Below are 23,723 nucleotides of genomic sequence, written 5' to 3' on the forward strand. Positions count from 1 at the left end.
CTTCCGGAGTCGGTTCTGACAAATCTTCAGTCTAACTTCATGATTCAAAAGAATTGCAAGCAATACTTACATAAGGTTTCCACGTCGGTTTCGAATATAAACGTTGCTATTCACCACATGCAAGATGTTATACCACATCAATCTGATATTTCATTTCCATCATCATAATTTTTCATTTATTCAGAATAATTTTCAACACGTCTCAAGCTGGATTGAGTTTGCCAGTTCTTTGTGATGTGTTGAAAATCATGTGTAAGAACTGAAATTTCATTATAATGCAAATACACCATTTGACAGCTGTTGAACAACAGATGCGGTGAATAACAATGTTTACATTCAAAAGTGACTTTAATAACCCTATATTTCAGTATGTATCTTGAAAAAGGTAACAACTGCCAAGTTTAACCACCATCAAATTTAACCGTTTTTCTCATATTAAAATTCAAACGTAAAGCCTTACAAAAAATCGCACGTGATACATTTGTAAGGTTTTGCAACCGTTGTCAGCGAGCTGTCAAAAAGATTTTTGTTTGTCATCATTTTCGTCCAAAATCTCACCGCGTACCGATCGAGAGGTGTTTAGTTTGTTTTCCCCAGCTTAATTCAGTGAAAAGTATAGCAAAAATGGCTCTAGCAGAACTGTGCGGACTGTCCCAGGGTGGCCTCTTTCACGATGCTTCCATGGGCAACGATATGTTCCACCGGGACATCGCACTGAACACGCAAAATCTACAGAACAACATGTCGCTGGCTGTTCCACCGTTCCAAGATGTAGGGTTAAGCCGTGTGTTTTGGTGACAAACAGTTTTCCGGTCCATATGCTTAAACTCTCTCTTTCGGTGTATTTTTCACAGCCCGCCTTAAATCTGGCGAAACTGCAGGCTGCAGGCGAATCGAGCGGCATCAAGATGGACTTCGACCACGGTACCACCACACTGGGCTTCCGGTTCCAGGGTGGTGTCATTCTCGCCGTCGACTCCCGTGCTACCGGTGGCCAGTTCATTGGTTCGCAGACGATGAAGAAGATTGTAGAGATTAACGACTATTTGCTCGGCACGCTGGCTGGCGGTGCGGCCGATTGCGTGTACTGGGACCGCGTGCTCGCCAAGGAGTGTCGCATCTACGAGCTGCGCAACAAGGAGCGAATTTCGGTAGCCGCCGCAAGCAAAATTATGTCCAACATTGTCTACTACTACAAGGGTATGGGATTGAGCATGGGCATGATGCTGGCTGGATACGACAAGCGGGTAAGTAACATATGCGAATGAAGGGATTACGCACAAGAAAAGGTAGATAATGCTGAATGTTTTGTTTTAAATAGGGACCACAGCTGTACTACATCGACTCGGAAGGCACCCGCACTCCTGGCAAAGTGTTTTCCGTCGGTAGCGGTTCGATTTACGCTTACGGTGTGCTCGATTCAGGCTACCACTGGGATCTGACCGATGAGGAGGCGCAAGACTTGGGAAGACGTGCGATCTACCACGCCACACACCGTGATGCGTACTCTGGCGGTATTGTGCGCGTGTACCACATCAAGCCTTCTGGATGGGTCAACATCTCCAACCAGGACTGTATGGATCTGCACTTCCAGTTCAAGGAGGAGAAGAATAAGAAATTTGGAGAAACAGCTTAGGAAGGCGTTATACAGAGTTAAATGATGGGCGTATAAGTGGCCGATAAGGGCGAATAAATTGGATTGCTATCAATGCATTTCTTGTAAACGTGTTTGCCAGATAATTGTGTCGTTCCAATGAATAGAATCTTAATCATTGGTCGAGGAATACAAGTGTCTTAGCGCAAAAAACTCATGTGTTTCTACCTGATTCCTAACTAGAAGCATTCTAAATTAAACCTTGTTCGAATATTAATGTGAAATTAAGGCCTAGAACATTCCGGGTGCTGGAATTGCCTTAGAAATTATTCTGACCTTAGTTGAAATTCTTAACATATTCCATGCCTTAACACTGTTTACAAGTTTTCAAGTCTATTCTAGTCCAAGAATTAGTACCGATTATAATGCGACCCAGGAAATACAACTGATTCTGTATTTAGTCTAAATGTATCTCGAGATGTTTCCATGGGAATCTAATATAGATTCTTAATTGGATTCTGAATTCATATCGGCTGAGGAATTTTACTTGAATCATTTCCATTATTGCAACTTATCCAGAACCTATCCCGGTGCAAATAGTAGTCCCTTTCCAGCCAATAAGCTGTAGTGAAGAAAAATAACGTCGATATTTGGGCAGATAAAAAAAAGAACAATCATTGGTTTACAGCCTATGAACCATAAACATATGATTAAGTTTAATTTTCAGATAACACTTTAAATCAGGTCAGAAAACGTTCATTTTGAAAAGTCCGTGAGTTCGAAACGATGACAGTTCACTTCGAAATCTCTTCCCGTCATTCACGAGCTCGGCCCGTTACGTTTACAGCCGGTTCGGAAAGCCCAATTCTTTGCCACATTTGTTGTGAACAGTTCTGCGGGTCGATCCTTGCATTTTGTTGATCCCGGAATAAATCCAATCACGTCCGCGAATAAAATCACCTCGACCAATCGTGCCCGGTAGATGATGGTTCGGCTGTGAAGTGCTAACTCGGTGGTATTGTGTTATTTTGTGCCGGGTACGGGTTGTACGAATCGCTTCAAATTTCGTATCCCGTTCAGTGGGGAGGAGCGCACGTCACTAGCTCACACGTCAGCCGGAATTCACACACACTAATTGTTAAAAAAAAAACACTTGTCCAGCCACAAGCGGGTGAATCTTCTCGGGCTCGACAGGGAAAAAGCAGTGTTTTGGCTTAAAAATGGTATTGTTTATGGAATTTGTGCAATCAGTGCGAGTTCGTGACATTAATCCCACTTTTTTACACCCACCTTTGTAGGTATTAATAGCAGCCGCCGTGTGTACGAAGGCAGGGAAAAGTATGTATCATCCGGGAAGGAAAGGGGAGAGCTTATCGCTTCTTCCAGCAACACCGCTTAATGTTTTACTCATGTTTGTCCACTCCGCTTTGTAGCGATCGTTTCCCGGCAGTTTGTCGAGATGACGAAGGCACGCATCGAAGGTTTGCTGGCCGCGTTTCCAAAGCTAATGACCTCGGGCAAGCAGCACACTTTCGTCGAGACGGACTCGGTGCGCTACGTGTACCAGCCGCTGGAGAAGCTGTACATGCTGCTGATCACTACGAAGGCGAGCAACATCCTGGAGGATCTGGAAACGCTGCGCCTCTTCTCGAAGGTAATTCCCGAGTACTGCCGCACGCTCGAGGAGAAGGAAATCATCGAGAACGCGTTCGATTTGATCTTTGCGTTCGACGAGATTGTGGCGCTCGGATACCGCGAGAGCGTCAATCTGGCCCAGATCAAAACGTTCGTCGAAATGGATTCACACGAGGAGAAGGTGTACCAGGCAGTGCGCCAGACGCAGGAACGTGAGGCGAAGCAGAAGATGCGCGAACGGGCGAAGGAACTGCAGCGCCAGCGCATGGAGATGAAGAAGGGCCAGTCGGGAGGGCGAGGTGGTGTGGGTAGTGCGGGTGGATTTGGCAACAACAGCTTCGGCAGCGGTGGTGGTGGTGGCGGTGGCATATCTAGTGACAGCATTTCCTCACTAAGCACACCGTCGGCTAACATAGCGGAAATCAGCAAACCAGCATCGGCGGCATCGTATGTAACGCGCAAGGGAATGTCTTCTTTTTCAATTGAGTGTAATTAACGTTACATTTATCATTGCAGAAAATCGACCGCTCCTCGAAACGCGCTCAAACTTGGAGGAAAAACACGCGATGCCGACACGTTCGTCGATCAACTGAAGAACGAAGGGGAAAAGGTGGTTTCTACGCCACTGCCCACAGCAGCAGCATCGGCCGCGGCAAAGGCAAAGCCAGTGTCGGATGTGCCGATGGATTCGTACGTGTACCATGCATTGCTTTGTTGTTTTTGAGCCCATAAAAATTATATTAACAAATTCCTTCTCATTTTGCAGCGTCCACTTGCGCATGGAGGATAAGGTGGTGATCCGCATCGGACGCGACGGTGGGCTGCAAACGTTCGAGCTGTCCGGGCTGCTGTCGCTGCGCATATCGGACGAAAAGTATGGCCGGATCAAGGTGCAGCTGGATAATACGGACCAGCGCGGCATACAGCTGCAGACGCACCCGAACGTAGACAAGGAACTGTTCCGTAGCTCGAATCAGATTGGGTTGAAAAATCCGGCCAAACCATTCCCGCTCAACACGGACGTGGGTGTGCTGAAGTGGCGCTACCAGACACAGGATGAATCTGCCATTCCGTTGACGAGTGAGTGTACACTAAGACGGTTGAAGAAAAGCTCTCGGAGATGTACTAAATTATCACTTTCCCTTTTTCTCCCTTTTTGCAGTCAATTGTTGGCCATCGGAAAATGCCGAGGGCGGTTGTGATGTGAATATTGAGTACGAGCTCGAGCACACACGGCTGGAGCTGCAGGACGTTTGCATCACGATTCCATTACCGTAAGTTGCTGCGATACAAGAAGGAGACCACTCTCACTTGAATATTCCTTGCTAAATTGATTTGGCCGCTCCTTTTTCAGAATGGGTATTACGCCATCGATTGCCGAATGCGACGGTGACTACAATCACGATTCGCGAAAGAACCAGCTGCTGTGGAACCTTCCGGTGATCGATGCTTCCAGCAAACAGGGCTCGATGGAATTCAGTGTGCCGAGCTCCATTCCGGGTGACTTTTTCCCGCTTGATGTAAGCGCAACATTGTGTTGGCGGTTGCCCATTCATCTAATGATTTTTTTTCTGGTTCGTTCTTAACCCAGGTTACATTCTCGTCAAAGATTCCCTATGCTGAGCTAGCGCCCGCAAAGGTACTGCTGGTCGACGACGGTAGCGAGGTGAAATTCTCGGCCGAAACAGTTTTCTACACGGATAAGTTTGAAATAGTGTAAGCTATGTCGCGGGATGGCTGTCCTGCAATGTTTCTTCTCGCGATCGCGGTAACAGATCGTTGCGTGAATTATACATATATCATTATATTTCTGCTTACTCTTGATGCCGCAATTCCACAGTACAGCCACGAGGGGTATAGGAAGAAAATGAAAAAATAATAATATAAATAGGGAAGCTGTTCGGAGAAGCTGTGTAAGTGCGCGCGCTCTCGTTCAAATAGCGAATTTTGCCTTTGAGTCGTTGTGAGCAACGGACTCTCATGGATAAGATGATGGTAGTAGTAGCGTTCAAGATCAACACTTTCCTGTATGCCTGTTGCGTTTGATTATTGGAGCAGTAGGGTGGACATAGCAATTTTATTTCGATTTTCTTTTATCAAGTGCATATACACATCCTCTCTCGTTCGTGAGTGTGCTACTTTTATGTTAAGCAAAAGCAACTTATCAAACACGCTGGAACCCGCACAGCGGTGGGAAACATTCTACAATTAGCAAAGCTGTACGATGACGAGTTTACTAATTATGAGCATGAGGAGAGAGTGAGAGCGAGAATAAAAAATAAACAAGTAACCCAAACATGAAAAGGTAAATAAATATAAATTATCTATAAAGATGTCTTTTTGTTCGAAGTCAATGATGGGATAATGCATTCAAAAAATCATACAGATTCGATCATTTGGACTGAGTGTATCACATATAGGATGATCTTCATAATGCATAAAATTTTAAAAAATATATAAATATGCAATGAAGTCAGAAGCCTGTTTATTAGAATACTGGGTAATATGGTAATTTGTATGATGGATATGTTTGTAAACAGCTCTGAGCGCTTATTCAACCAAAAAAAAAAAAAACAAAGAAAGAAAGGGCTACAATGAAGTAATTAAATTAAATTAAATTAAATTAAAGTAAATTTTTGCAAATTTTCAATTGCATTTTCAATACGAATTATTTTTTGTTCAACTGAATTTTTTTTTTTAGTTATTAAAAGCTTTTTAATGCAATCCTTTGTAAGCGCATATTGCCCCTCAAACCCATAATCCACAGTCCCAGGTTTATAGAGAGTGGCACAACCAGCACAGCTCATCTGCAGACATCTTGTGTTTGTAATCAAAACAATAACATAACCCCATTCGCACACATTCTTATTACGCGGTTACTTTCCAGCAGCTCGCTTTGTTGCCATTTGAAGATAGTTTTTTTTTTTGTTAGATCTTATACCTCAAAGAGCAATGTTATGAAATAGTATTTGTAACTAATTTTGTATTTCGAATCGAATATTCTGTTAGCATTTTCCACTCCCTCTCTTTTCGTAACGCCACGTAACGGCCGACTGTGATGTTAGTGCGTAATGCTCGTGAAGCGTCTGTTTTGTTCGTACGCAAAAGCATTGAACCGATTACAGCGTGCACCGAGCGCTAGTAAACACACCTCCTCCGATTACAACGATGTTGCGCCGTTTGAATGCCGTTCCTTGGTGCGGAACTTCAGCATCGATGCAAACCACCCACCCGACGATGGACAAAAGCCGGTAACGACGGTGTCACTGTACCATATGAAGAAAATAATAAAAGCTTCCGGTACGGTGCTGGGCGAAAGTGTCGAAGGGCCCACCTGCATACAGACGGTGTGTCCCGTGTGTCACGTCGTACCGGGGGATGCGGAGGGAAAGCCCATCAGCGACGCGATACGGAGGAAAATTTTTGTGAACAAAACGACGGGCAATTTTACGTGCTCGTCGTGCCAGTATCTCGGCCGGTGGGATCATATAGAGAAGTTTTTCCCACCGACCAGCCGGACGCCGAAGACGGTGCAGGAGTTGCGCAAGCTGAGGGATGCCTTTCTAGAGCTGAAAGGCGAGCACGTGAGTACGGTGTGTCCTATCCCGGGCGATGCGATTGCGGTGGACACGGTGGAGAGAGCGCGAGAGGTTATTAAGTTCCTTAGCTTGGAGGTAAGTTGGCAAATGACTCTTTTGCTTTATAAACATATTAAACATGTCGCTGTTGTTTTAGAATATAATTCCCGACACGCTAGTGAGCGTGAAAGCACGCTGGAACGAGGACAAACGGGAGCTCTTCATACCACTGGTGGACGTGGAGGATCGGGCGATCGGTTACAAGACGCTCCACGTGGGTTCCGATGGAGAAGTATTTGAACGTACCGTGCCAGAAACGAATGCCAGCGGTCTCGTTTATCTTAGATGTAACCCTTCAAACCCAGTAGCCAAGGCCAAAGACCTTAGTCAACACAATGCCATACTCGTACTTAACGTGCTCGATCTGCTTGCCCTGGGCAGTGTGAAGCTAAATGGTAAGCTCATTTAAGCTCATTGAAAGCAAAACCATTTCAAATTGTGCTTTTGTTCTCTCTCTTTTTCCACCTCTAGCCACGGCAGTATGTCTTCCGCACGGTCTTAAAGCACTACCTCAACAGTGTCTGCCCGGGTTGGAACGGTTCCAGCGGTTAACGCTGTGGTTCAACTACGACACTGCCGGCTGGGATACGGCCCGTAACTACGCCAAGAAGCTGGACGAGCGAAGGTGTCTGTTTGTGCGCCCGACCGATCAGCATCCAACGCCGTACCGGGCGCTGCTGGAAGGTACGCTCGAACCAAAGGCAATCCTCTCGAAAGCGCAACCGATTCTGCACCAATCCATCACGACGTTCCGCTCGCTGCGGCAGGACGTGCTGAGCGATCTGCAAAACATCGACAAAGTGCAGGGCGTCAAGTGGAAACGCTACCCGACGCTCAACAAGCTGCTTAAAGGCCATCGCAAGGGAGAGCTTACCGTACTGACCGGACCGACCGGCTGTGGCAAGACCACCTTCATGTCGGACTACTCGCTCGATCTGGCACAGCAGGGCGTTTCGACGCTTTGGGGCTCGTTCGAAATCCGCAACACCCGGCTCGCCGTAACGCTGCTCCGGCAGATGGTGGGCCGACCGCTGGACGAGAACCTTTCCGAGTTTGAGCAGTGGGCGGATGCGTTCGAGCGGCTGCCGATCTACTTCATGACGTTCCACGGCCAGCAGCCGATCAAGATCGTGATGGAAGCGATCGAGCACGCACAGTACGTGCACGACATCCAGCACGTCATCATCGACAATCTGCAGTTTATGATGGGGGTGCTGGACGAGTCGAAGCATCTGGACCGATACTGGAAGCAGGATGCGATCATTGCCGCCTTTCGCACGTTCGCCACCAAGCGCAACTGCCACGTGACGCTGGTGATCCATCCGCGCAAGGAGCGCGACACGGACGAGCTGACGACGAGCTCGATCTTTGGCGGGGCGAAAGCGTCCCAGGAAGCGGACAATGTGCTGATCATACAGGACAAGCGGTTAACGTCCGTGCGGGGCAAGAAGTATCTGCAGGTAGCGAAAAACCGGTACAGCGGCGATCTTGGCATTATGCCGCTGGATTTCGACAAGGCAAGTCTCAGCTACGCTCAGCGCAAGAAGAAACCGGACGGTGATGATGGAGGGTCGAACGAAGGGCCGGCTGGCAGTGAACCGATTGATCGGACGGTTAGACGAGCATTTTAAGGTGGAATGCAGGAGCCAGCGAAAGGTAGTAGTGTACAGAGAGCAGTCAAAATGTGTAGTGGTCATTAAAAAACAGATTGCATTTCAAACTGCCAAGAGTAAAGTGAGTCATAAATATACAAATAGAGTCTCCGTGCAGTACTGAATGCCGTTCTTTCATCCGATATTTGCCGTCGTTAGCGGTTAAAACAATTATCCTAACGCGTGTGTGCGTGCGCATTGTGTCCTACGTTGAAGATTGTCGGTAGTTTTTCACATCCAGCAACTTTTTGCCGCACATCGCACAGATGCCCTTCTTGTACGCACACTGCTGGCAGTAATGTGATCCGGCTTGGTGAATTTTCTGCTTACATATTCTACGGGGAAAGAAATGTGAAACAAATGTTTGATGATACATTAGCATACGAAAATACTCCACGAAGATGCAAAGCGATTGCTAACTTACCGACAAGGTGCGAAGTTTCCTGCCATGGGATTGTACCGTGCCTTCGCGCTTGAAAGTGCCTTGTTTTCGTTGATTTTCCTACCACCGCCCTCGGTGGTGTTTCTGGCACCCGCCTTCCATGGATCGGGAGTGATTACCTTGCCCAGTTTCTTTTCACACTTTTCACAGACCATCGTGCAGCGGCAGTGGCTGGAACAAGGGATTGCGTTGTTGTATTGCGGGAAAAGACGCTCGTTCCAAGATTGACTGGCGGAGCTTTGTTTACATCAGGGGTGAACAACTCTAGCCCTACAGAACAGTGATATCTATATGTGGCGCATGTCGGGGGTTTCCGAAATAATGTGGAAGTATTTTTATGATGTTATCTATTTGTACATGTTAAAACAGAAATACATGATCTGAGAACAACGCTTAAATTCAGTGAACATTCACTCCACGATAAAAGTACACGCGGTCACCAGTGAAACCAGCGCAGTGAATGCAAGCCCTCTACTGTAACCTCAGCATGACAGCAACTGTCAACACAAAATGATGCAGTGTCCAGAGTGACCAGAAATACCGATTTTTCTGTATTCCTACCGATTTTTCATATGCCTACCGATTCACAGATAACCCGTCCGGCAAAATGAGTGTATTTTTTGAGTGATTTGAGTGACGCTGTCGAAATACAGTGTCCCTTCGACCAATGAGTTACATACTCACGCGAGCCCTCCCCCACCCCACCCGTAACGCACGGTGCGCTCTGCAGTTCTCAATGTGTTTGTGTTCTTTCGAGCCATGCTACGAACAAATGTAAAGATAGTTGTTTCTTTCGTTTCTCGCTTTCTTTCATGAATAGACACGATCGCAAATTCGCACTTATTCTAAAAGCAAACACAAACACGGTCATTTTTGGTTACATTAAACACTTTATTGAAACTTAATGTAAACTTTCGTCACACATTTAGAACCTAACAAAAACACACATCATGTCGTCGTCCTACTAAGTACGACCTCCATCCAGCAAACACATATCTGTGAATAAATGGATCCTTACCTGTCGATCCACGCACTGCATGTGCGTCTGTACACACTGTTTTTTTACTTCACACTTCACCAAAACACACCAGCGCACGAGACTTTCAACGAAATGCGCATCAACGCACAAACACTGCGCGCGGGACTTAGAACGAAACGCGCACAACCATCTCCGGCAAAGCGTCGCGCTGTACTGGTGGTTTTGTACGCGTAGGAGGGGGGACATACAGAGCGATGGTTCGATGCTGTAGTGTAAGCGAGACAACACGATGTGACGAGCAGTTCCAAGTTGTTGAGCTCGCTGAAAGAAGACACACACATTCACAGACGGCTCGTCAAAGCACGGTATTTGCATTGGTGTTAGTGAAGCGCGCGTGTAAAACAGAATGCGAACTCTCATCGCAGCGCGTTTCTCCTTGCTTCCTCAAGCTTCCTCATACCCCTCGGCCTGAATCACTCAAAATTTGGGGTCTCATTGTTTGCGTGGAAGCCTCCTAAAACTACCGATAAAATTTTGGTGCGCCTACCAAAAACCGCCAAAATAATCTGGCCACACTGGCAGTGCCGGCAAATAAAACAACAAACAACACGAGCAGCGTGCAAATGCGTTCGGTCGCGTCCACGACAAACAAGAGCGAAAATTAAAGCATGGCAGCCACACTGGACGGTACTGATCCGGCAACGGCCGAAACATGGACGATCGACCAGGAGGAAGAAAAAAGCCTGACCAAAATCATCGTGCGCAACGTGAACGATCTGACGGTTGCAGGGTTAAGGCGAATGTGCAGCCACTATGGTACGGTGGTGGATGTGTTTAAAATCAAATCTGGCGGCACTGCGTTCATCGAATTTTCCACCGATACGTAAGAAACACAAACAACAGCAATAACTTTAAGATAAAACGGGACAATTGATTAATCTTTTTTTAATTCATTTGCAGCGAAGCAGGACTGGCAATTCAACAACTTAATCAGAAGCTTGGCTTCAACTACAATGCGGAACTGGCACAACCGAAGGAAACTCTACCCTCTGTGGAGCCAGACGCTTCCGCTCCACCGCAACCGGACGAGGACTGGGAGCAGGTTAGTGCGAAGCGTCGCTTCAACGTGGGCTTTTCACTGCCCTTGCTGATCAATTTCCCCGAGCGGGACACGTTGGCCACGAATGCTAACTACCGGGCGAAAGAAGGAACACTGAGACGGACCGACCCAGAGTCGTTCTTTCGCATATACAAAGTGTTGGAATCGTTCGAAACCAAGAAAACACTCGATTACAATCCAGAGGAGCTGAGAAAGCGTGTGGAATCGTTTCAAAAATCATACGCCAACGAGCAGAATCGCTTCGACGGGGAGACGTTAGTGTACGAAGGCCTCACCGCTAAGGAGAGCGCACTGTTCGACGTTACACGCTGTGTGGTATGTAAAGGGTACGGGTTTAGTTACTGCAAGGGCTGCAAAACGTACTACTGCTCGGTTCAGCACCAGAGACAACACTACGACGAACACAATCGCATTTGCCATAAGCGAGCGGGAGGAGAAGTGGCTGCGCAAAATGATGCAAGTGAAGTGGGGAAAAAGGTGGAACTTGCGACCAAACCGCAGGAAGTGCTCACAAGAGATCCTCTTCCTGAGAAATCAAAAGTGTTTATCACCGCAATCCTGACGCCTGATCGTATTTATGTACGTTCCGCACACCCAGCAGCCGACACGATGTATCTGGCCACGCTTGGTGAATTTGCCTGCGCAGGACTTACGGCTGTGCCGGTGCAGAACAGCAAGGAACCGACGGCTGGAGACATTTATCTCGCAATGTACGAACCGTTGGGGGTTCACGGACGGGTACTGGTAACGGAAGTTGGTCCGGAAAGGTCCAAGTGTGCCTTCATTGACCATGGAAAGGTTGATTTCGTTAGCAATGGCGATCTTCTGCTGATTGAGGACACCGAACTGATGTACCGAAAGGTGCTGATCTACAAGGTGTGCCTAACGGACATAACGGACGAGCATGGAGAGCACGAAAAAGCGATGCAGTACTTGGCGAAGCTACGGGACCGCCCACTGCAGATGAAGTATCGTCTCGAGGCGAATAATATCGTCGACGTGCAGCTGCAAACCCCCGAAGGAGAGAGTGTTAATGAACAGATCAACAGGTTGATCATCATTCCTCCGTTTGGCCGTGATTCGAACCAATACGACAGCACCGGACGGGGAGATGCCAAAAATGGAGCGTTCGTTATGTACAAGGTACGTGGTAGTGACCGAAAGGCAGGCTTACTTATTCGATTATTGTCATGTTTAATTAAAATAACGTTACATCATTCTACTTTACCTCACAGGAAATTCCACAATCTGAGCCGTCGTTCGGCGAAAGCAAGCAGATTATGATACTGAACCGTACAACCGTACTGCTGGACAGCCGTATCACGTGGATAGCGATGAGCGATCTGCCCTACCTAGAGAATCTGCAGCGAATGCTCGAATCCTACGGCAAGAAGGTGGCCGAATTCCGTCAATCGTACGTACCGCGCGAAGGGGAAATGTGTTTGGTGCGGTGCCTGAACCGCTGGTACCGTGGCGTTTGCTACGAAACGGCCGGTGATGGTAAACCGGCCATCTTCCTTTGCGATTACGGTTCGATGACGCTGGTAGATTTGTCCAACATACGCAAAATACCGCCCCAGCTGGCGACCAAAACGATGCGAACCCATGATGGCGTGGTGGAACATTTAGCTGAGGCAAAGGCGGGTGGACTAACGCTGGATTCAATCTTCTTGGATATCTATCTGCCCGAGAATGAACCGATCTGTGCGGATATTAGCCAGCGAACCGTTACGGTGGGGCTGCCGGGTGCGGAACAAGAGGAAACCTACACGGTGTTAAATCTGCACGAACTTTCCGCTCTTATAAAATCGCGACAAGCTGAATAACATTGAGAATCGGTTCGATTTCTAAGAGGACGGTTACGTCGTCGATAAACGATAAAACGGTGATTAAAAAAGCGTACAAAAAGAAGTTTATTAGAAGATAAGTATAACAAAAACAAAATTTTCATCCAAGACAAATGAGGCATTACTCATATGAAATATTTGCTTTTCAAAGATATCAATAAACATTATATTGTTTTATATGAATTTGTATTATGTTAGTATGTCTGTGCCAATATTGTGTCAAATACAACTCCAAAGGCTGATATAAATGGAACACTGAACAATTGGTTCCCATCCAATAAGCTATAAGCAATTTTAAGATTTTTGAGTTAAGGATGAAGTAAACAGTGTTTTGCTAATTAGGCTTAGAGTTACTGACAAACTTACTGGGATAGAAATGTAAATTTACTTTTGTTTGCATTTAAAAATAATTAAACATTGGCCAGCATACTGTCTGCCGTTTTTCAACACCTGATGGGGTTATTTTCTGTAATGGGATGGGATCCGAAGCCCCATTGAGGGATAATACAGGCTCTCCCATCCAACTCCTATTCCGACACGTCCTCGTCGTGCAGAGTGGTAACATGTGTCACCACATATCCAAGCTTGGGTACACGGGCTTGACCCAACCCCTTGGGCGGATGGTGGCACATGGCGAACCAGGAGGGGGGTGGGTATCCCGGGAAACTGGGTGCCTGAACGTCGGGGGGGCAACCCGACGCTAAACAAAACGGTCACGTGGGCGCGGGGCCAGTCACCCAGTCCCATGAATCAACGACTACGGAAAGCACCAGGAATCACCGAAACGGAACCAACGATACCGACCCTAAGCAATGCCCCAGGACTACTCTGAAAATGGGCTCATGGAACGTACGCACTCTAAGCGAAGCCGGAGCCTTGAAAAAACTTGATGATGCCCTAGCCACACTGAGCATGGACCTCGTAGCTTTACAAGAGATTCGGTGGCTAGGGAACGGTGTGCACAACAGGCGTGGTAAGCATTGCTACGACATATATTTCAGCTGCCACGACCGCCACCGCGTGCTCGGAACGGGTTTCGCCGTAGGTCCCCGGTTGAAACCCGCAATCATGGATTTCAAGGCTATAAATGATAGGCTATGCACCCTGCGCATGCGAGGCAAATTCTTTAATATAAGCCTCATAAACGTTCACGCCCCTACCGAAGACAAAGAGGAAGAGGAGAAGGACCTTTTTTACGGCCGCCTCGCTAGAATTGTAGATGCTTGCCCCAGGCATGACCTCATAATCATCCTGGGGGACTTCAACGCAAAAGTCGGTAGGGAGCCAATGTACCGCCAATACACTGGCTGTCACAGTCTGCATGAGCACAGTAATGATAATGGTAGTAGATTGGTCCAGTTCGCCGCAGCGAACAATCTGGTTGTAGGAAGTACCAAATTTGCGCGCAAAAAAATCCACAAGATTACGTGGGCGCACCCGGGTGGAGAATCCTTCAACCAGATCGACCACGTGTTAATAAGCCGCCGACGACAGTCGAGTCTGTTAAATGTCAGAACATATCGAGGAGCCAATATCGATTCCGATCACTACTTGGTTGGCTTAGTGATACGTTGTAGAATCGCCCGCCCCCGCGCCAATGGGGGCGGAGAAAACACGCAGGCTCGGCTCAACACGGACTCTCTAAGGGACATTGCTGTCCAACAGGAATTCAAAACCGCTTTAGAAGAGTCTCTACTACCAGAAGACAGATACGAAACTACGAGCGAGAGGTGGAACGCTCTAAAAACAAAAATAATAAACTGTGCAAGAAATATACTCCCACCACGTCGTGGCAACACCAAATCTGGCTGGTTCGACGATGAATGCAGACAAGTGACCGAACGTAAGAATAATGCATACCGAGCAATGCAGCAACGGCATAGAACGCGGGCATGCGCAGAGGAATATTCACGGCTTAGACGCGAAGAGAAACGAGTTCACCGCTCCAAGAAGCATGCTTTGGAAGAGCAAAACATGCGGGAACTCGAGCAAACCAGAGAGGCGTACGGACCGACACGAAAGTTTTACCAAGCGATAGCAGGTCACCGAAACAACGTTGTACCTAAGGTAACCTGCTGTCGCAACAAGGATGGAGATCTGGTCAGTAACCAGCCAGAGGTCCTCTCGCGGTGGGCTCAGTACTTTGATGAATTACTCAATGACCAGTTTAGCGAACAGCTAGAAGCGCCACTAGCAGATAATGTCATGCTACTGCCACCTAGCATAGATGAAACACGAAAGGCTATCCGTCGGCTGAAAAATAACAAGGCACCCGGAACCGACGGAATTGCAGCCGAACTGGTCAAGAATGGAGGTGCACGACTAGAAAACGAGATTCATCAAATTGTTACTGAGGTGTGGGATAGCGAATCGATGCCTTGTGATTGGAATCTCGGCATCATCTACCCCATATACAAGAAGGGAGATAGGTTGGACTGCAACAACTACAGGGGTATTACGGTGTTGAATACCGCCTATAAAATATTCTCCCTGATCCTCCAGGATCGCCTTGTCCCGCACGTCGAAGAGATAGTAGGAAACTATCAAAGAGGATTCCGAAACGGAAAATCAACCACTGATCAGATCTTCACCATGCGGCAGATCTTGGAGAAGATGGCTGAATACAAAAACGACTCATACCATCTCTTCATAGACTTCAAAGCCGCATACGATAGCATAGCCAGGGTAAAACTGTACGACGCTATGAGCTCATTTGGAATCCCGACCAAACTGATAAGGCTAGTTAGAATGACTATGACCAACGTCACATGCCAGGTGAGGGTGGATGGAAAACTCTCAGGACCTTTTGCTACCACCAAGGGTCTGCGCCAGGGGGACGGACTTGCCTGTCTCCTATTCAACTTGGCGCTAGAGAGGGCCATCCGCGACTCGAGGGTGGAGACTACGGGAACCATCTTCTATAAGTCAACCCAGATCCTGGCATACGCTGATGATATACAGTGGCCGGCAATATAAAGTGGCCACTACTTACAATTTTACATTTTTTACATTTTTTCCGTGAAAAATGAAGTTATTGTACTGCTTTATTTTTTGAAACATTGCTCGTGATATCCTTAAGAATGCGCAGTACCGTAGCATGACAAAAATGAGAAGTTTGCTTCAAGAAAAAATATATTTTCCAAAAATGATCTAAATCACTGTGCCAAAACAAAGTGCCCACTTTATTCATTCTACAGAAAATATTTTTCTGAACAAATGTAACACCAAACTTATAATTTATATGCGTTCCTCTCGCATTCTTTACACGTTCGAGGATCTTTAGCGTATTTTTTTCTAATTTTTAAAGGTTTATCTAGTTCTGCATCTAGTTTTTGCATCTGGTTCTTCTCAAGCGTTATCAAGAGCATTAAATTTAAATTTATTTGTTTGTGACACCAGTTTTATCCACCCTCGCACATAGAATCTGCCACAAATTCTCGATGGAACCAAGATTTAGACTTCATGGAGGACATGCAAGGTGTTTTATACGATACTAGTTGAGAAATGTTTTTTGTATTGATTGTGTGTGTTGAGATGTTAGCCTGTAGGAACATGTTTTTAGTTTTCAAACCCCATTTTTTTAAAGAAATATCCCAAAGTATTGATGAAGAATGTTAAAAAAGGTATAAGCCATAGTTGTACTTTCAATTCACACCAGTTTTCCTGCTACTCCTAAAGATAAAAACCCTCTAGCTATCACATTGCAATTTTCGGAATTTACTGCTCGTTAGATGTGGCGTCCTTCAAGTTCCTCGCCCGAGCTACAGCAAGACTAACAAAGCCAATTGGCTTCAATATGATCAAGAACATGCAGATATATCGTTAGATTGTTTAAAAACTGATATTTGGACTGATGAGTCCAAATTAGAACTGATGTTCAAAAATATCTAGACGCGATCCAACAAACCAATATGTATGAAGAGTGCAATGTGATGACCAGGGAAGGGATTTCTATACGAGAAGTGGGGAGCATGTTTTGAATCGACGGCATAATGAAAGCTAATACTTATAAAAGCATCCTGTGTGAATTTATCTGTTTTCTGTGAAAAATACGGAGTTAGTAAATAAATTGATGTTAAAACAGGAAGACGACTCAAGTTATACACGAAGATTTTTTTAATTATTTTTTTCAATCAAATCGAATAAAACTTCTATAATGGCTCCCACTTAGACCTAACTTTAATCCTATGGAGATTTCGTGTGCAAATTTTGATGCAAATGTGGTGAGAATGACGTGATTAGGAAAAACAAAATATGTTAAAGCTCTGAAATACTCCTAGGAAGAACAAATGCCAAATACGTGCAAATAAAACAAAATAAATTATGTCAAAGGTCCTCGAACATGTAAAGAATGCGAGAGGAACGCATATAAATTATAAGTTTGGTGTTATATTTGTTCAGAAAAATATTTTCTGTAGAATGAATAAAGTGGGCACTTTATTTTGGCACAGTGATTTTGATCAATTTTGGAAAAAATATTTTTTCTTGAAGCAAACATCTCATTTTTGTCATGCTATGGTACTGCGCATTCTTAAGCATATCACGAGCAATGTTTCAAAAAATAAAGCAGTACAATAACTTCATTTTTCTCGGAAAAAATGTAAAAAATGTAAAATTGTAAGTAGTGGCCACTTTATATTGCCGGCCACTGTAGACATCATTGGTCTGCGGCTCTCCTATGTAGCAGAAGCCTACCAAGGGATTGAGCAGGCGGCAGAGAACCTCGGATTGCAGATAAACGAGGCAAAGACCAAACTGATGGTGGCAACATCAGCGGACCTACCAATAAATAATCCAAATCTACGTAGGCGTGATGTACAGATAGGTGAACGCACTTTTGAAGTCGTCCCAGAATTCACCTATCTTGGGTCAAAGGTCAGCAACGACAACAGTATGGAAGTTGAGTTGCGCGCAAGGATGCTGGCTGCCAACCGGTCATTCTACAGCCTGAAAAAGCAGTTCACCTCAAAGAACCTGTCGCGACGGACGAAGCTGGGACTATATAGTACCTATATAGTACCAGTACTCACATACGCCTCTGAGACATGGACACTGTCCAAATCTGACGAAGCCCTCTTAGCCGCGTTCGAGAGGAAGATGCTCAGAAGGATACTTGGCCCCGTATGTGTGGAAGGACAATGGAGGAGCCGCTATAATGACGAGCTATACGAGATGTACGGCGACCTCACTGTCGTACAGCGTATTAAGCTCGCCAGGCTCCGGTGGGCTGGCCATGTTGTACGCATGGAAACGGACGACCCAGCCCGTAAAGTCTTTTTAGGCCATCCACAAGGACAGAGGAGGCGTGGTAGGCCCAAATTGAGGTGGCAAGATGGCGTGGAGGCGTCCGCCATTAAGGCCGGGATAACGGACTGGCAGACGAAGGCGCGAGACCGTGAGCGGTTTCGGACACTCCTGAGGCAGGCCAAGACCGCAAAGCGGTTGTAGCGCCGGATAAGTAAGATGGGGTTATTTTAACGAATTTTGTTTTTGCTTGACGCCTAAATATATGCAATAAAGCAAGTCGCGAACAGTGAATTAACTACACAACACAAATTGCATATCTTTAGGCGAACAGAGGAAACAGGCTGCTTGTTTAAATGTGCCCAATTCACTCGATTAAAATATAAGTTAAATTAATAGCTCTTGTTGTAATTGCTTTTGTTTTGCTGCTATTCAACATATTTTTGATGAATTTTATATCAGTAATATAACAGCAAAAGTATTGTTGAGTTAAATTGCATTACTTTACGCGTTTAGCAAGACTAAAGCAAGTATTGATGCCTAACTCAAACAATAAAATCACCCTGCTTTCTCGCTCTATTGGGCTTGATGGTCTGTGAGGTAGAAAGAGAAATAATGTTGAATTTTTTTTTCATGTATTCTTAAAATTAAAAAAAAAAAAACAGTAAGAAAAATGGTAATTACTCGTTGCTTTGTACGAACGGAAATTTTAAATAACACTAATCAACATACGTACCATAACAACTTTTCAGCCTACCCTCCACAAGCGCAATCTGCCAGGATTTGACAGTCCGCAAAACAGCTGATTGTTGCGTACGGCGGCAGGTTGTTCAGTTCCCCCTTGATTTTAGCTGCAGCAACAACACAGCAGCATTTCCTCACCGAAGCAGCATCTCCAATCCATCCGAATCCATAAAGTGTTTACACCAAACTTATCACAATAAACATCAGACTATCTGCCTGTGTACCTTCGCCTTATCTGCTGCGTAAGCGTCGTGCGATCCAATCGACTGTATCGAACGTAAAGTCGTTTCACAGCATAACACACACACACCGGGGAAAGGAGCGGTTCTAAAAATAGTGCACACTGTTGTGTGGGGTGCTTAATTTATGCTCCCCTGCTGCTGCTGTTGCTGCTAGATCTGAAACAAGGCAACCTGCGATCGTTGAGACAAATCATAGCTGGAGTAGTGTTAGCGCTGCTGCAAGCGAAGCAATTTCTGCGTAACTTTGTGCTCGAAGAAGTCGTTCCTCTGCTTCTACAATGACCGACCTAACGACCAAGTACAATATCATCGATGAAAAGCCACCCTTTAACGCACCGTTGAAGGGACAATACAAGCAGTAAGTATGGTACAATACACGCAGTAAGCTTCCCCAAAAGCATTCAAAATAATTGCTTCTTAATGCGTTTGCTTAATTCAATTAAACCCATACGCACCCAGGGGCTTCGGTTACTACACCATGCGCGAGCGACTGCCCGTCATCCTGACGCAGGTGATTGATCAGCTGTCCAAGGACAAGGAGCAGATTGTGGCCAACTTTGGTGGCGAAACGGCGCGCGAAGAGTTGAAGGGTGCGATCGGGGAAATTTCCAAGCTGAAGTATGAGCTGCAGACGGATAAGGACTTTCGCCCGATAAAGACGGCGCTCGGGGACGAGACGGTGTGGAACAGCTTTCTCGAGGGTCTTGGGCAGGACAATTCCTACTTTTCCGCCTGCTGGCTGTACGCGGAAACGTACATGTACCGGCGGTTAAACAACATCTTCGAGAACACGTAACTATGATTTTATCCATTTTTTAAAAGCGGACTTTAACTAAGAAACATCCACCGTTTGTGTTTTGCAGTCAAACGCTACAAAAGCTGGACTACTTTCAGCAGCAAAAGCATAAAGCGCTGACAAACTCGTACGATGCCATGGTTGCGGTGTTGCGATCCATCGAAGCATTCAACGGAGAAACCAGAACGACGGAAGAAATCGGTTCCTTTTTCCGCAATCTGTTAAAGGTGAGCGTGTTGAATTTGAAGAAATTGTCAACATACTTATCATCTCTTCCGGATTGGTAGTTGAACCTTTGGGGCAATCGATGCGACTTGTCCATCAGCGCCGGTCAGGATGTGAAACAGGACGGTGACCCGTTCAGTCTGCTCGACTCGCTCGACCAGTGCATTGTGCGCGATCAGACACAAGACATTTGGGAGTGCATTACGGCCAACGGCTCCTCTGGCATTGTGGAGATCATAAATGACAACTCCGGGTACGAACTGTTCACCGACCTTTGTCTGGCAGATTTTATCGTCCATCATCAGCTCGCCCCCCAGGTGTGTTTCAACGTGAAGGCCATTCCGTGGTACATATCGGACGTAACGCCGAAGGACCTGCAGTGGACGCTGGACACGCTGGCCTCGAACGATTCGCAGCCACTGCTCGCACAGTTCGGTACGCGTCTGAAAGCCCACTTTGCATCCGGGGCGTTAGAAATGCGCCCTGTCGATCACTTCTGGACCTCACCGTACGAGTTCTACCGAATGCGCGACATTGCACCGGCACTGTACGAAAAGCTATCGCAGGCAAAGCTGCTCGTGTTCAAGGGGGATCTGAACTATCGGAAACTGTTGGGAGATTTTAACTTCCCGTACAATACGCCCTTCGTTGAGGCGCTGCGTGGCTTTCTGCCGACCAGCCTGTGCACGTTGCGCACGGTAAAGGCAGATCTGATCTGTGGGCTGCCGGATGGGATGGCGGAAGAGCTGACGCGCAAGGACGCCTCGTGGATGGTGACCGGGGAGTACGGGGTGATACAGTTTGCCGGGAAATGACCGGAATGTGCCGGTGATTAGGCGTAGCGGCGTGTGCTTTTTCTTATTTTGATTTGTTATGGGTGAGAGATTGTTTTAACGAAAATAAATTACGTTGCGTAAAGGGTGCGTTTTCACTTTCGTACAACAGACGCTAAGCAATGCTACTGGCTATCCAGCAGGTAAGGTTTAATACGTACCAACAATTAAGAAAGCATTGTGTTGCGTAAATTTAGGCATTCAGCAACTAGAACTAGAATAAACTAGGCAGATTTTTTGTTTTATAGATACTTAGCTAATGCTGGCTAAAACCTTATCTTAAGCTAGAACAAGGGATCATGATTGCAGAACATAGACTAGGAAGTACAGGACTGATAATGAGCAGTGGTCAATACAAATGCTACCGTCTATTTCAAATGGATAAGCCAAAATAATACTCAACGACTCTATGCTATAATCTGGATTATTTACGCCAGTTTGATCACATTGATTTGTTACTTTTTGTATTCTTCCAACACAGAAATGAGTTGTAATAAAATAATTGTATCACGTTCATTTTTACACACCCATCGATGTTCGGACGAGACCACAGCCTACTCATCGCGCGCAGCAAAAACATCGCATCTTCGGACGGCACGCACACATGCAAGATCATCTTGCGATTTTCGTCTACACACCCTACACACACACACATACACCCAGACATGTTGGTACATGATCTGCGCAGGGCAATGCAATGAAAAGAATCGTTGCTTCTGGCAAAACAATGGAAAAATGGAGAAAACGAAGTGTTTACCGGTTCGGCTTCGAGACGCACAAACAAAACAATCGGATGCGCATCCTGTAATCGAATGCGAATGCTGCCAACAAGAAAGAATCTGATGCCAGATAAAAAAATGGGCTACGGCACACGCACACATACTTAGTCTTTGCATTTGTAGTTAAGAGAAATTGGCAAGAAACACTTCTTTGTATGATTGGCGCTTTATTTAAAATGAACTGAATAAATTAAAGGGACAAATGCAAACGGTAGACCGCTCCAATAGTGCAAGCGATGATGATGCTGCTTTTCCAGTCTTCGCTGAAGCCTTTCACACACACACACTTGTACGTAGCTATAGATGAGAGTGTGTATCAGAATTTTCTCCTCCCAAGCAAGACATGACGCTTTCGCCGCCATCTTTGCACAAACCAAAAATGGCTTGCGAATATTCGCATCACCTTCACCGGCGATGTGGCTGTAATAAAACAATGAATATGAACACACAACCCCCCTTTTGAACCAATTGGAATGAACGATAGAGAAGTTCTTTTTACTGCAATTCAATCAGTGGCCCTGAAAAGGGCCGTTTTTCTTGTATGCCGATGATCCGTGGTGGTTTCGAGATGAGCGAGGGGTGATGGCGACGGCGCGTGCGGCGCGCACGGTCCCGCGACTGGGCACATGCACACACACACACACACGCGGACGCGCAATAGCACACAGCAAACTTCTTAACCTCCGAATCCGTAGAGCGTACGGCCCTGGCGCTTCAGAGCGTACACCACATCCATCGCCGTGACCGTCTTGCGCTTGGCGTGCTCGGTGTAGGTGACCGCATCGCGGATCACGTTCTCCAGGAACACCTTCAGCACACCGCGCGTCTCTTCGTAGATCAGGCCGGAGATACGCTTCACGCCGCCACGGCGAGCCAGACGGCGGATGGCGGGCTTGGTGATGCCCTGGATGTTATCGCGCAGCACCTTGCGATGACGCTTGGCTCCTCCCTTTCCCAGTCCCTTGCCTCCCTTGCCGCGACCGGTCATACTGGTGTTGGTGTTGGTGTTGGTGGGGTTTCAATGGAAAAAGCTTCACAAACTTGCACAGCGACGATGTGTCGAACGAGATTTTCACACACGAATAAGGGGATTCTGGGAAAATCGGCTCTTTTTATAACCGCTGCCCAGACCCACAGCTCGCTAGGTTGGCAGCACGAGAAACGCCAGATGTTTACACTGCAACGGTCAGCGCTTGAAGTGTTTGTGGCGCCAAAAGCACGGCACAACAAGGCGTCCGATCTATGCAGGTAGAAAAGCAGCAAATTCTATTGAAATGTTCAAGGTCGTATGATTTTTTACATGAAATTTAGAAAACTGATTTTTTTGTCATCGCATGTTGTCGCATATTGATTGGAGTATGTGCCTTCTTTCGACTTATTTTAAAATATTATTGAGATTGATATTATTGAGAAAATATTAATTTGAGATGATTTTTAAATAATTTTTAAAACACATCCACACAGCAATTTTAATCGGGTTTGTGGATTTTTATTGTTAAAACTGTATTCTATTTGGCTTAACAACTCTGAAAACAGTCCAACATATGGGCAGAAATCGAGACGATTCGGCTACCTCCTACAGGGCTTGCCATATTATTTTCTAAACATTTACATTTAATTTGTAAGCAGACCTATTATTCTGAATTTGGATGTTTTTTTTATTTACTTTAAATTCGTCTATTTGCAAAGCATTCTTTACCAGAGTTTATGAGTTTTTATTAATAGCAGTTAAAATTTTATACCTATGCGAGAATTGTAAAACAGATAAATGGGGTAAACACAACATGTTTAATACTTTACAAAAAATGTGCAAAATAATTCAATAATATTGGGAAAATACCCTACAAGTTTACGAAGGTTTTGTGATTTTTTAAAATAATTATTAAGAATGTTAGCAATACGAAGACGATCATTCTCCTGTTTTAAATTATATAAAATACGTTTAGTGTATGA

The 23,723-nt window shown here is 45.8% G+C and overlaps 7 protein-coding genes across 7 annotated transcripts; 5 read left to right on the top strand and 2 right to left on the bottom strand.

Moving 5' to 3' along the window:
• Nucleotides 1-505: 505 nt before the first annotated feature.
• On the top strand, nucleotides 506-1,724 carry LOC1272519 (proteasome subunit beta type-5). Its single transcript, XM_559226.3, has 3 exons — nucleotides 506-771; nucleotides 855-1,247; nucleotides 1,322-1,724. The coding sequence occupies exons 1-3, from the start codon at nucleotides 625-627 to the stop codon at nucleotides 1,634-1,636; spliced, it is 855 nt and encodes a 284-aa protein (XP_559226.2). The 5' UTR covers nucleotides 506-624; the 3' UTR covers nucleotides 1,637-1,724.
• A 718-nt stretch (nucleotides 1,725-2,442) lies between these two features.
• Nucleotides 2,443-5,560, top strand: LOC1272520 (coatomer subunit delta). The gene is made up of 8 exons (XM_061656001.1): nucleotides 2,443-2,817; nucleotides 2,893-2,932; nucleotides 3,028-3,676; nucleotides 3,746-3,919; nucleotides 3,996-4,309; nucleotides 4,392-4,503; nucleotides 4,584-4,749; nucleotides 4,821-5,560. Exons 1-8 carry the CDS (start codon nucleotides 2,815-2,817, stop codon nucleotides 4,947-4,949), a joined length of 1,587 nt encoding a protein of 528 aa, XP_061511985.1. The 5' UTR covers nucleotides 2,443-2,814; the 3' UTR covers nucleotides 4,950-5,560.
• Nucleotides 5,561-6,052: 492 nt separating this feature from the next.
• LOC1272521 (mitochondrial DNA helicase) lies at nucleotides 6,053-8,639 on the top strand. The gene is made up of 3 exons (XM_061662033.1): nucleotides 6,053-6,903; nucleotides 6,965-7,262; nucleotides 7,339-8,639. The coding sequence occupies exons 1-3, from the start codon at nucleotides 6,301-6,303 to the stop codon at nucleotides 8,496-8,498; spliced, it is 2,061 nt and encodes a 686-aa protein (XP_061518017.1). The 5' UTR covers nucleotides 6,053-6,300; the 3' UTR covers nucleotides 8,499-8,639.
• LOC1272522 (cysteine-rich PDZ-binding protein) lies at nucleotides 8,555-9,455 on the bottom strand. The gene is made up of 2 exons (XM_311435.5): nucleotides 8,944-9,455; nucleotides 8,555-8,854 (listed from the first exon to the last, which is right to left on the bottom strand). The coding sequence occupies exons 1-2, from the start codon at nucleotides 9,114-9,116 to the stop codon at nucleotides 8,725-8,727; spliced, it is 303 nt and encodes a 100-aa protein (XP_311435.5). The 5' UTR covers nucleotides 9,117-9,455; the 3' UTR covers nucleotides 8,555-8,724.
• A 1,044-nt stretch (nucleotides 9,456-10,499) lies between these two features.
• LOC1272523 (uncharacterized) lies at nucleotides 10,500-13,090 on the top strand. The gene is made up of 3 exons (XM_061662032.1): nucleotides 10,500-10,823; nucleotides 10,901-12,203; nucleotides 12,296-13,090. Exons 1-3 carry the CDS (start codon nucleotides 10,609-10,611, stop codon nucleotides 12,884-12,886), a joined length of 2,109 nt encoding a protein of 702 aa, XP_061518016.1. The 5' UTR covers nucleotides 10,500-10,608; the 3' UTR covers nucleotides 12,887-13,090.
• A 5,844-nt stretch (nucleotides 13,091-18,934) lies between these two features.
• On the top strand, nucleotides 18,935-21,076 carry LOC1272525 (damage-control phosphatase ARMT1). Its single transcript, XM_061662034.1, has 4 exons — nucleotides 18,935-19,495; nucleotides 19,597-19,929; nucleotides 20,001-20,160; nucleotides 20,221-21,076. Exons 1-4 carry the CDS (start codon nucleotides 19,416-19,418, stop codon nucleotides 20,971-20,973), a joined length of 1,326 nt encoding a protein of 441 aa, XP_061518018.1. The 5' UTR covers nucleotides 18,935-19,415; the 3' UTR covers nucleotides 20,974-21,076.
• Nucleotides 21,077-21,920: 844 nt separating this feature from the next.
• LOC1268267 (histone H4) lies at nucleotides 21,921-22,959 on the bottom strand. The gene has a single exon (XM_061662036.1). It carries the CDS (start codon nucleotides 22,756-22,758, stop codon nucleotides 22,447-22,449), a length of 312 nt encoding a protein of 103 aa, XP_061518020.1. The 5' UTR covers nucleotides 22,759-22,959; the 3' UTR covers nucleotides 21,921-22,446.
• Nucleotides 22,960-23,723: the final 764 nt, after the last annotated feature.

Source organism: Anopheles gambiae, chromosome 3, assembly GCF_943734735.2.
Source record: "Anopheles gambiae chromosome 3, idAnoGambNW_F1_1, whole genome shotgun sequence".
Lineage (NCBI taxonomy): Eukaryota > Metazoa > Arthropoda > Insecta > Diptera > Culicidae > Anopheles > Anopheles gambiae.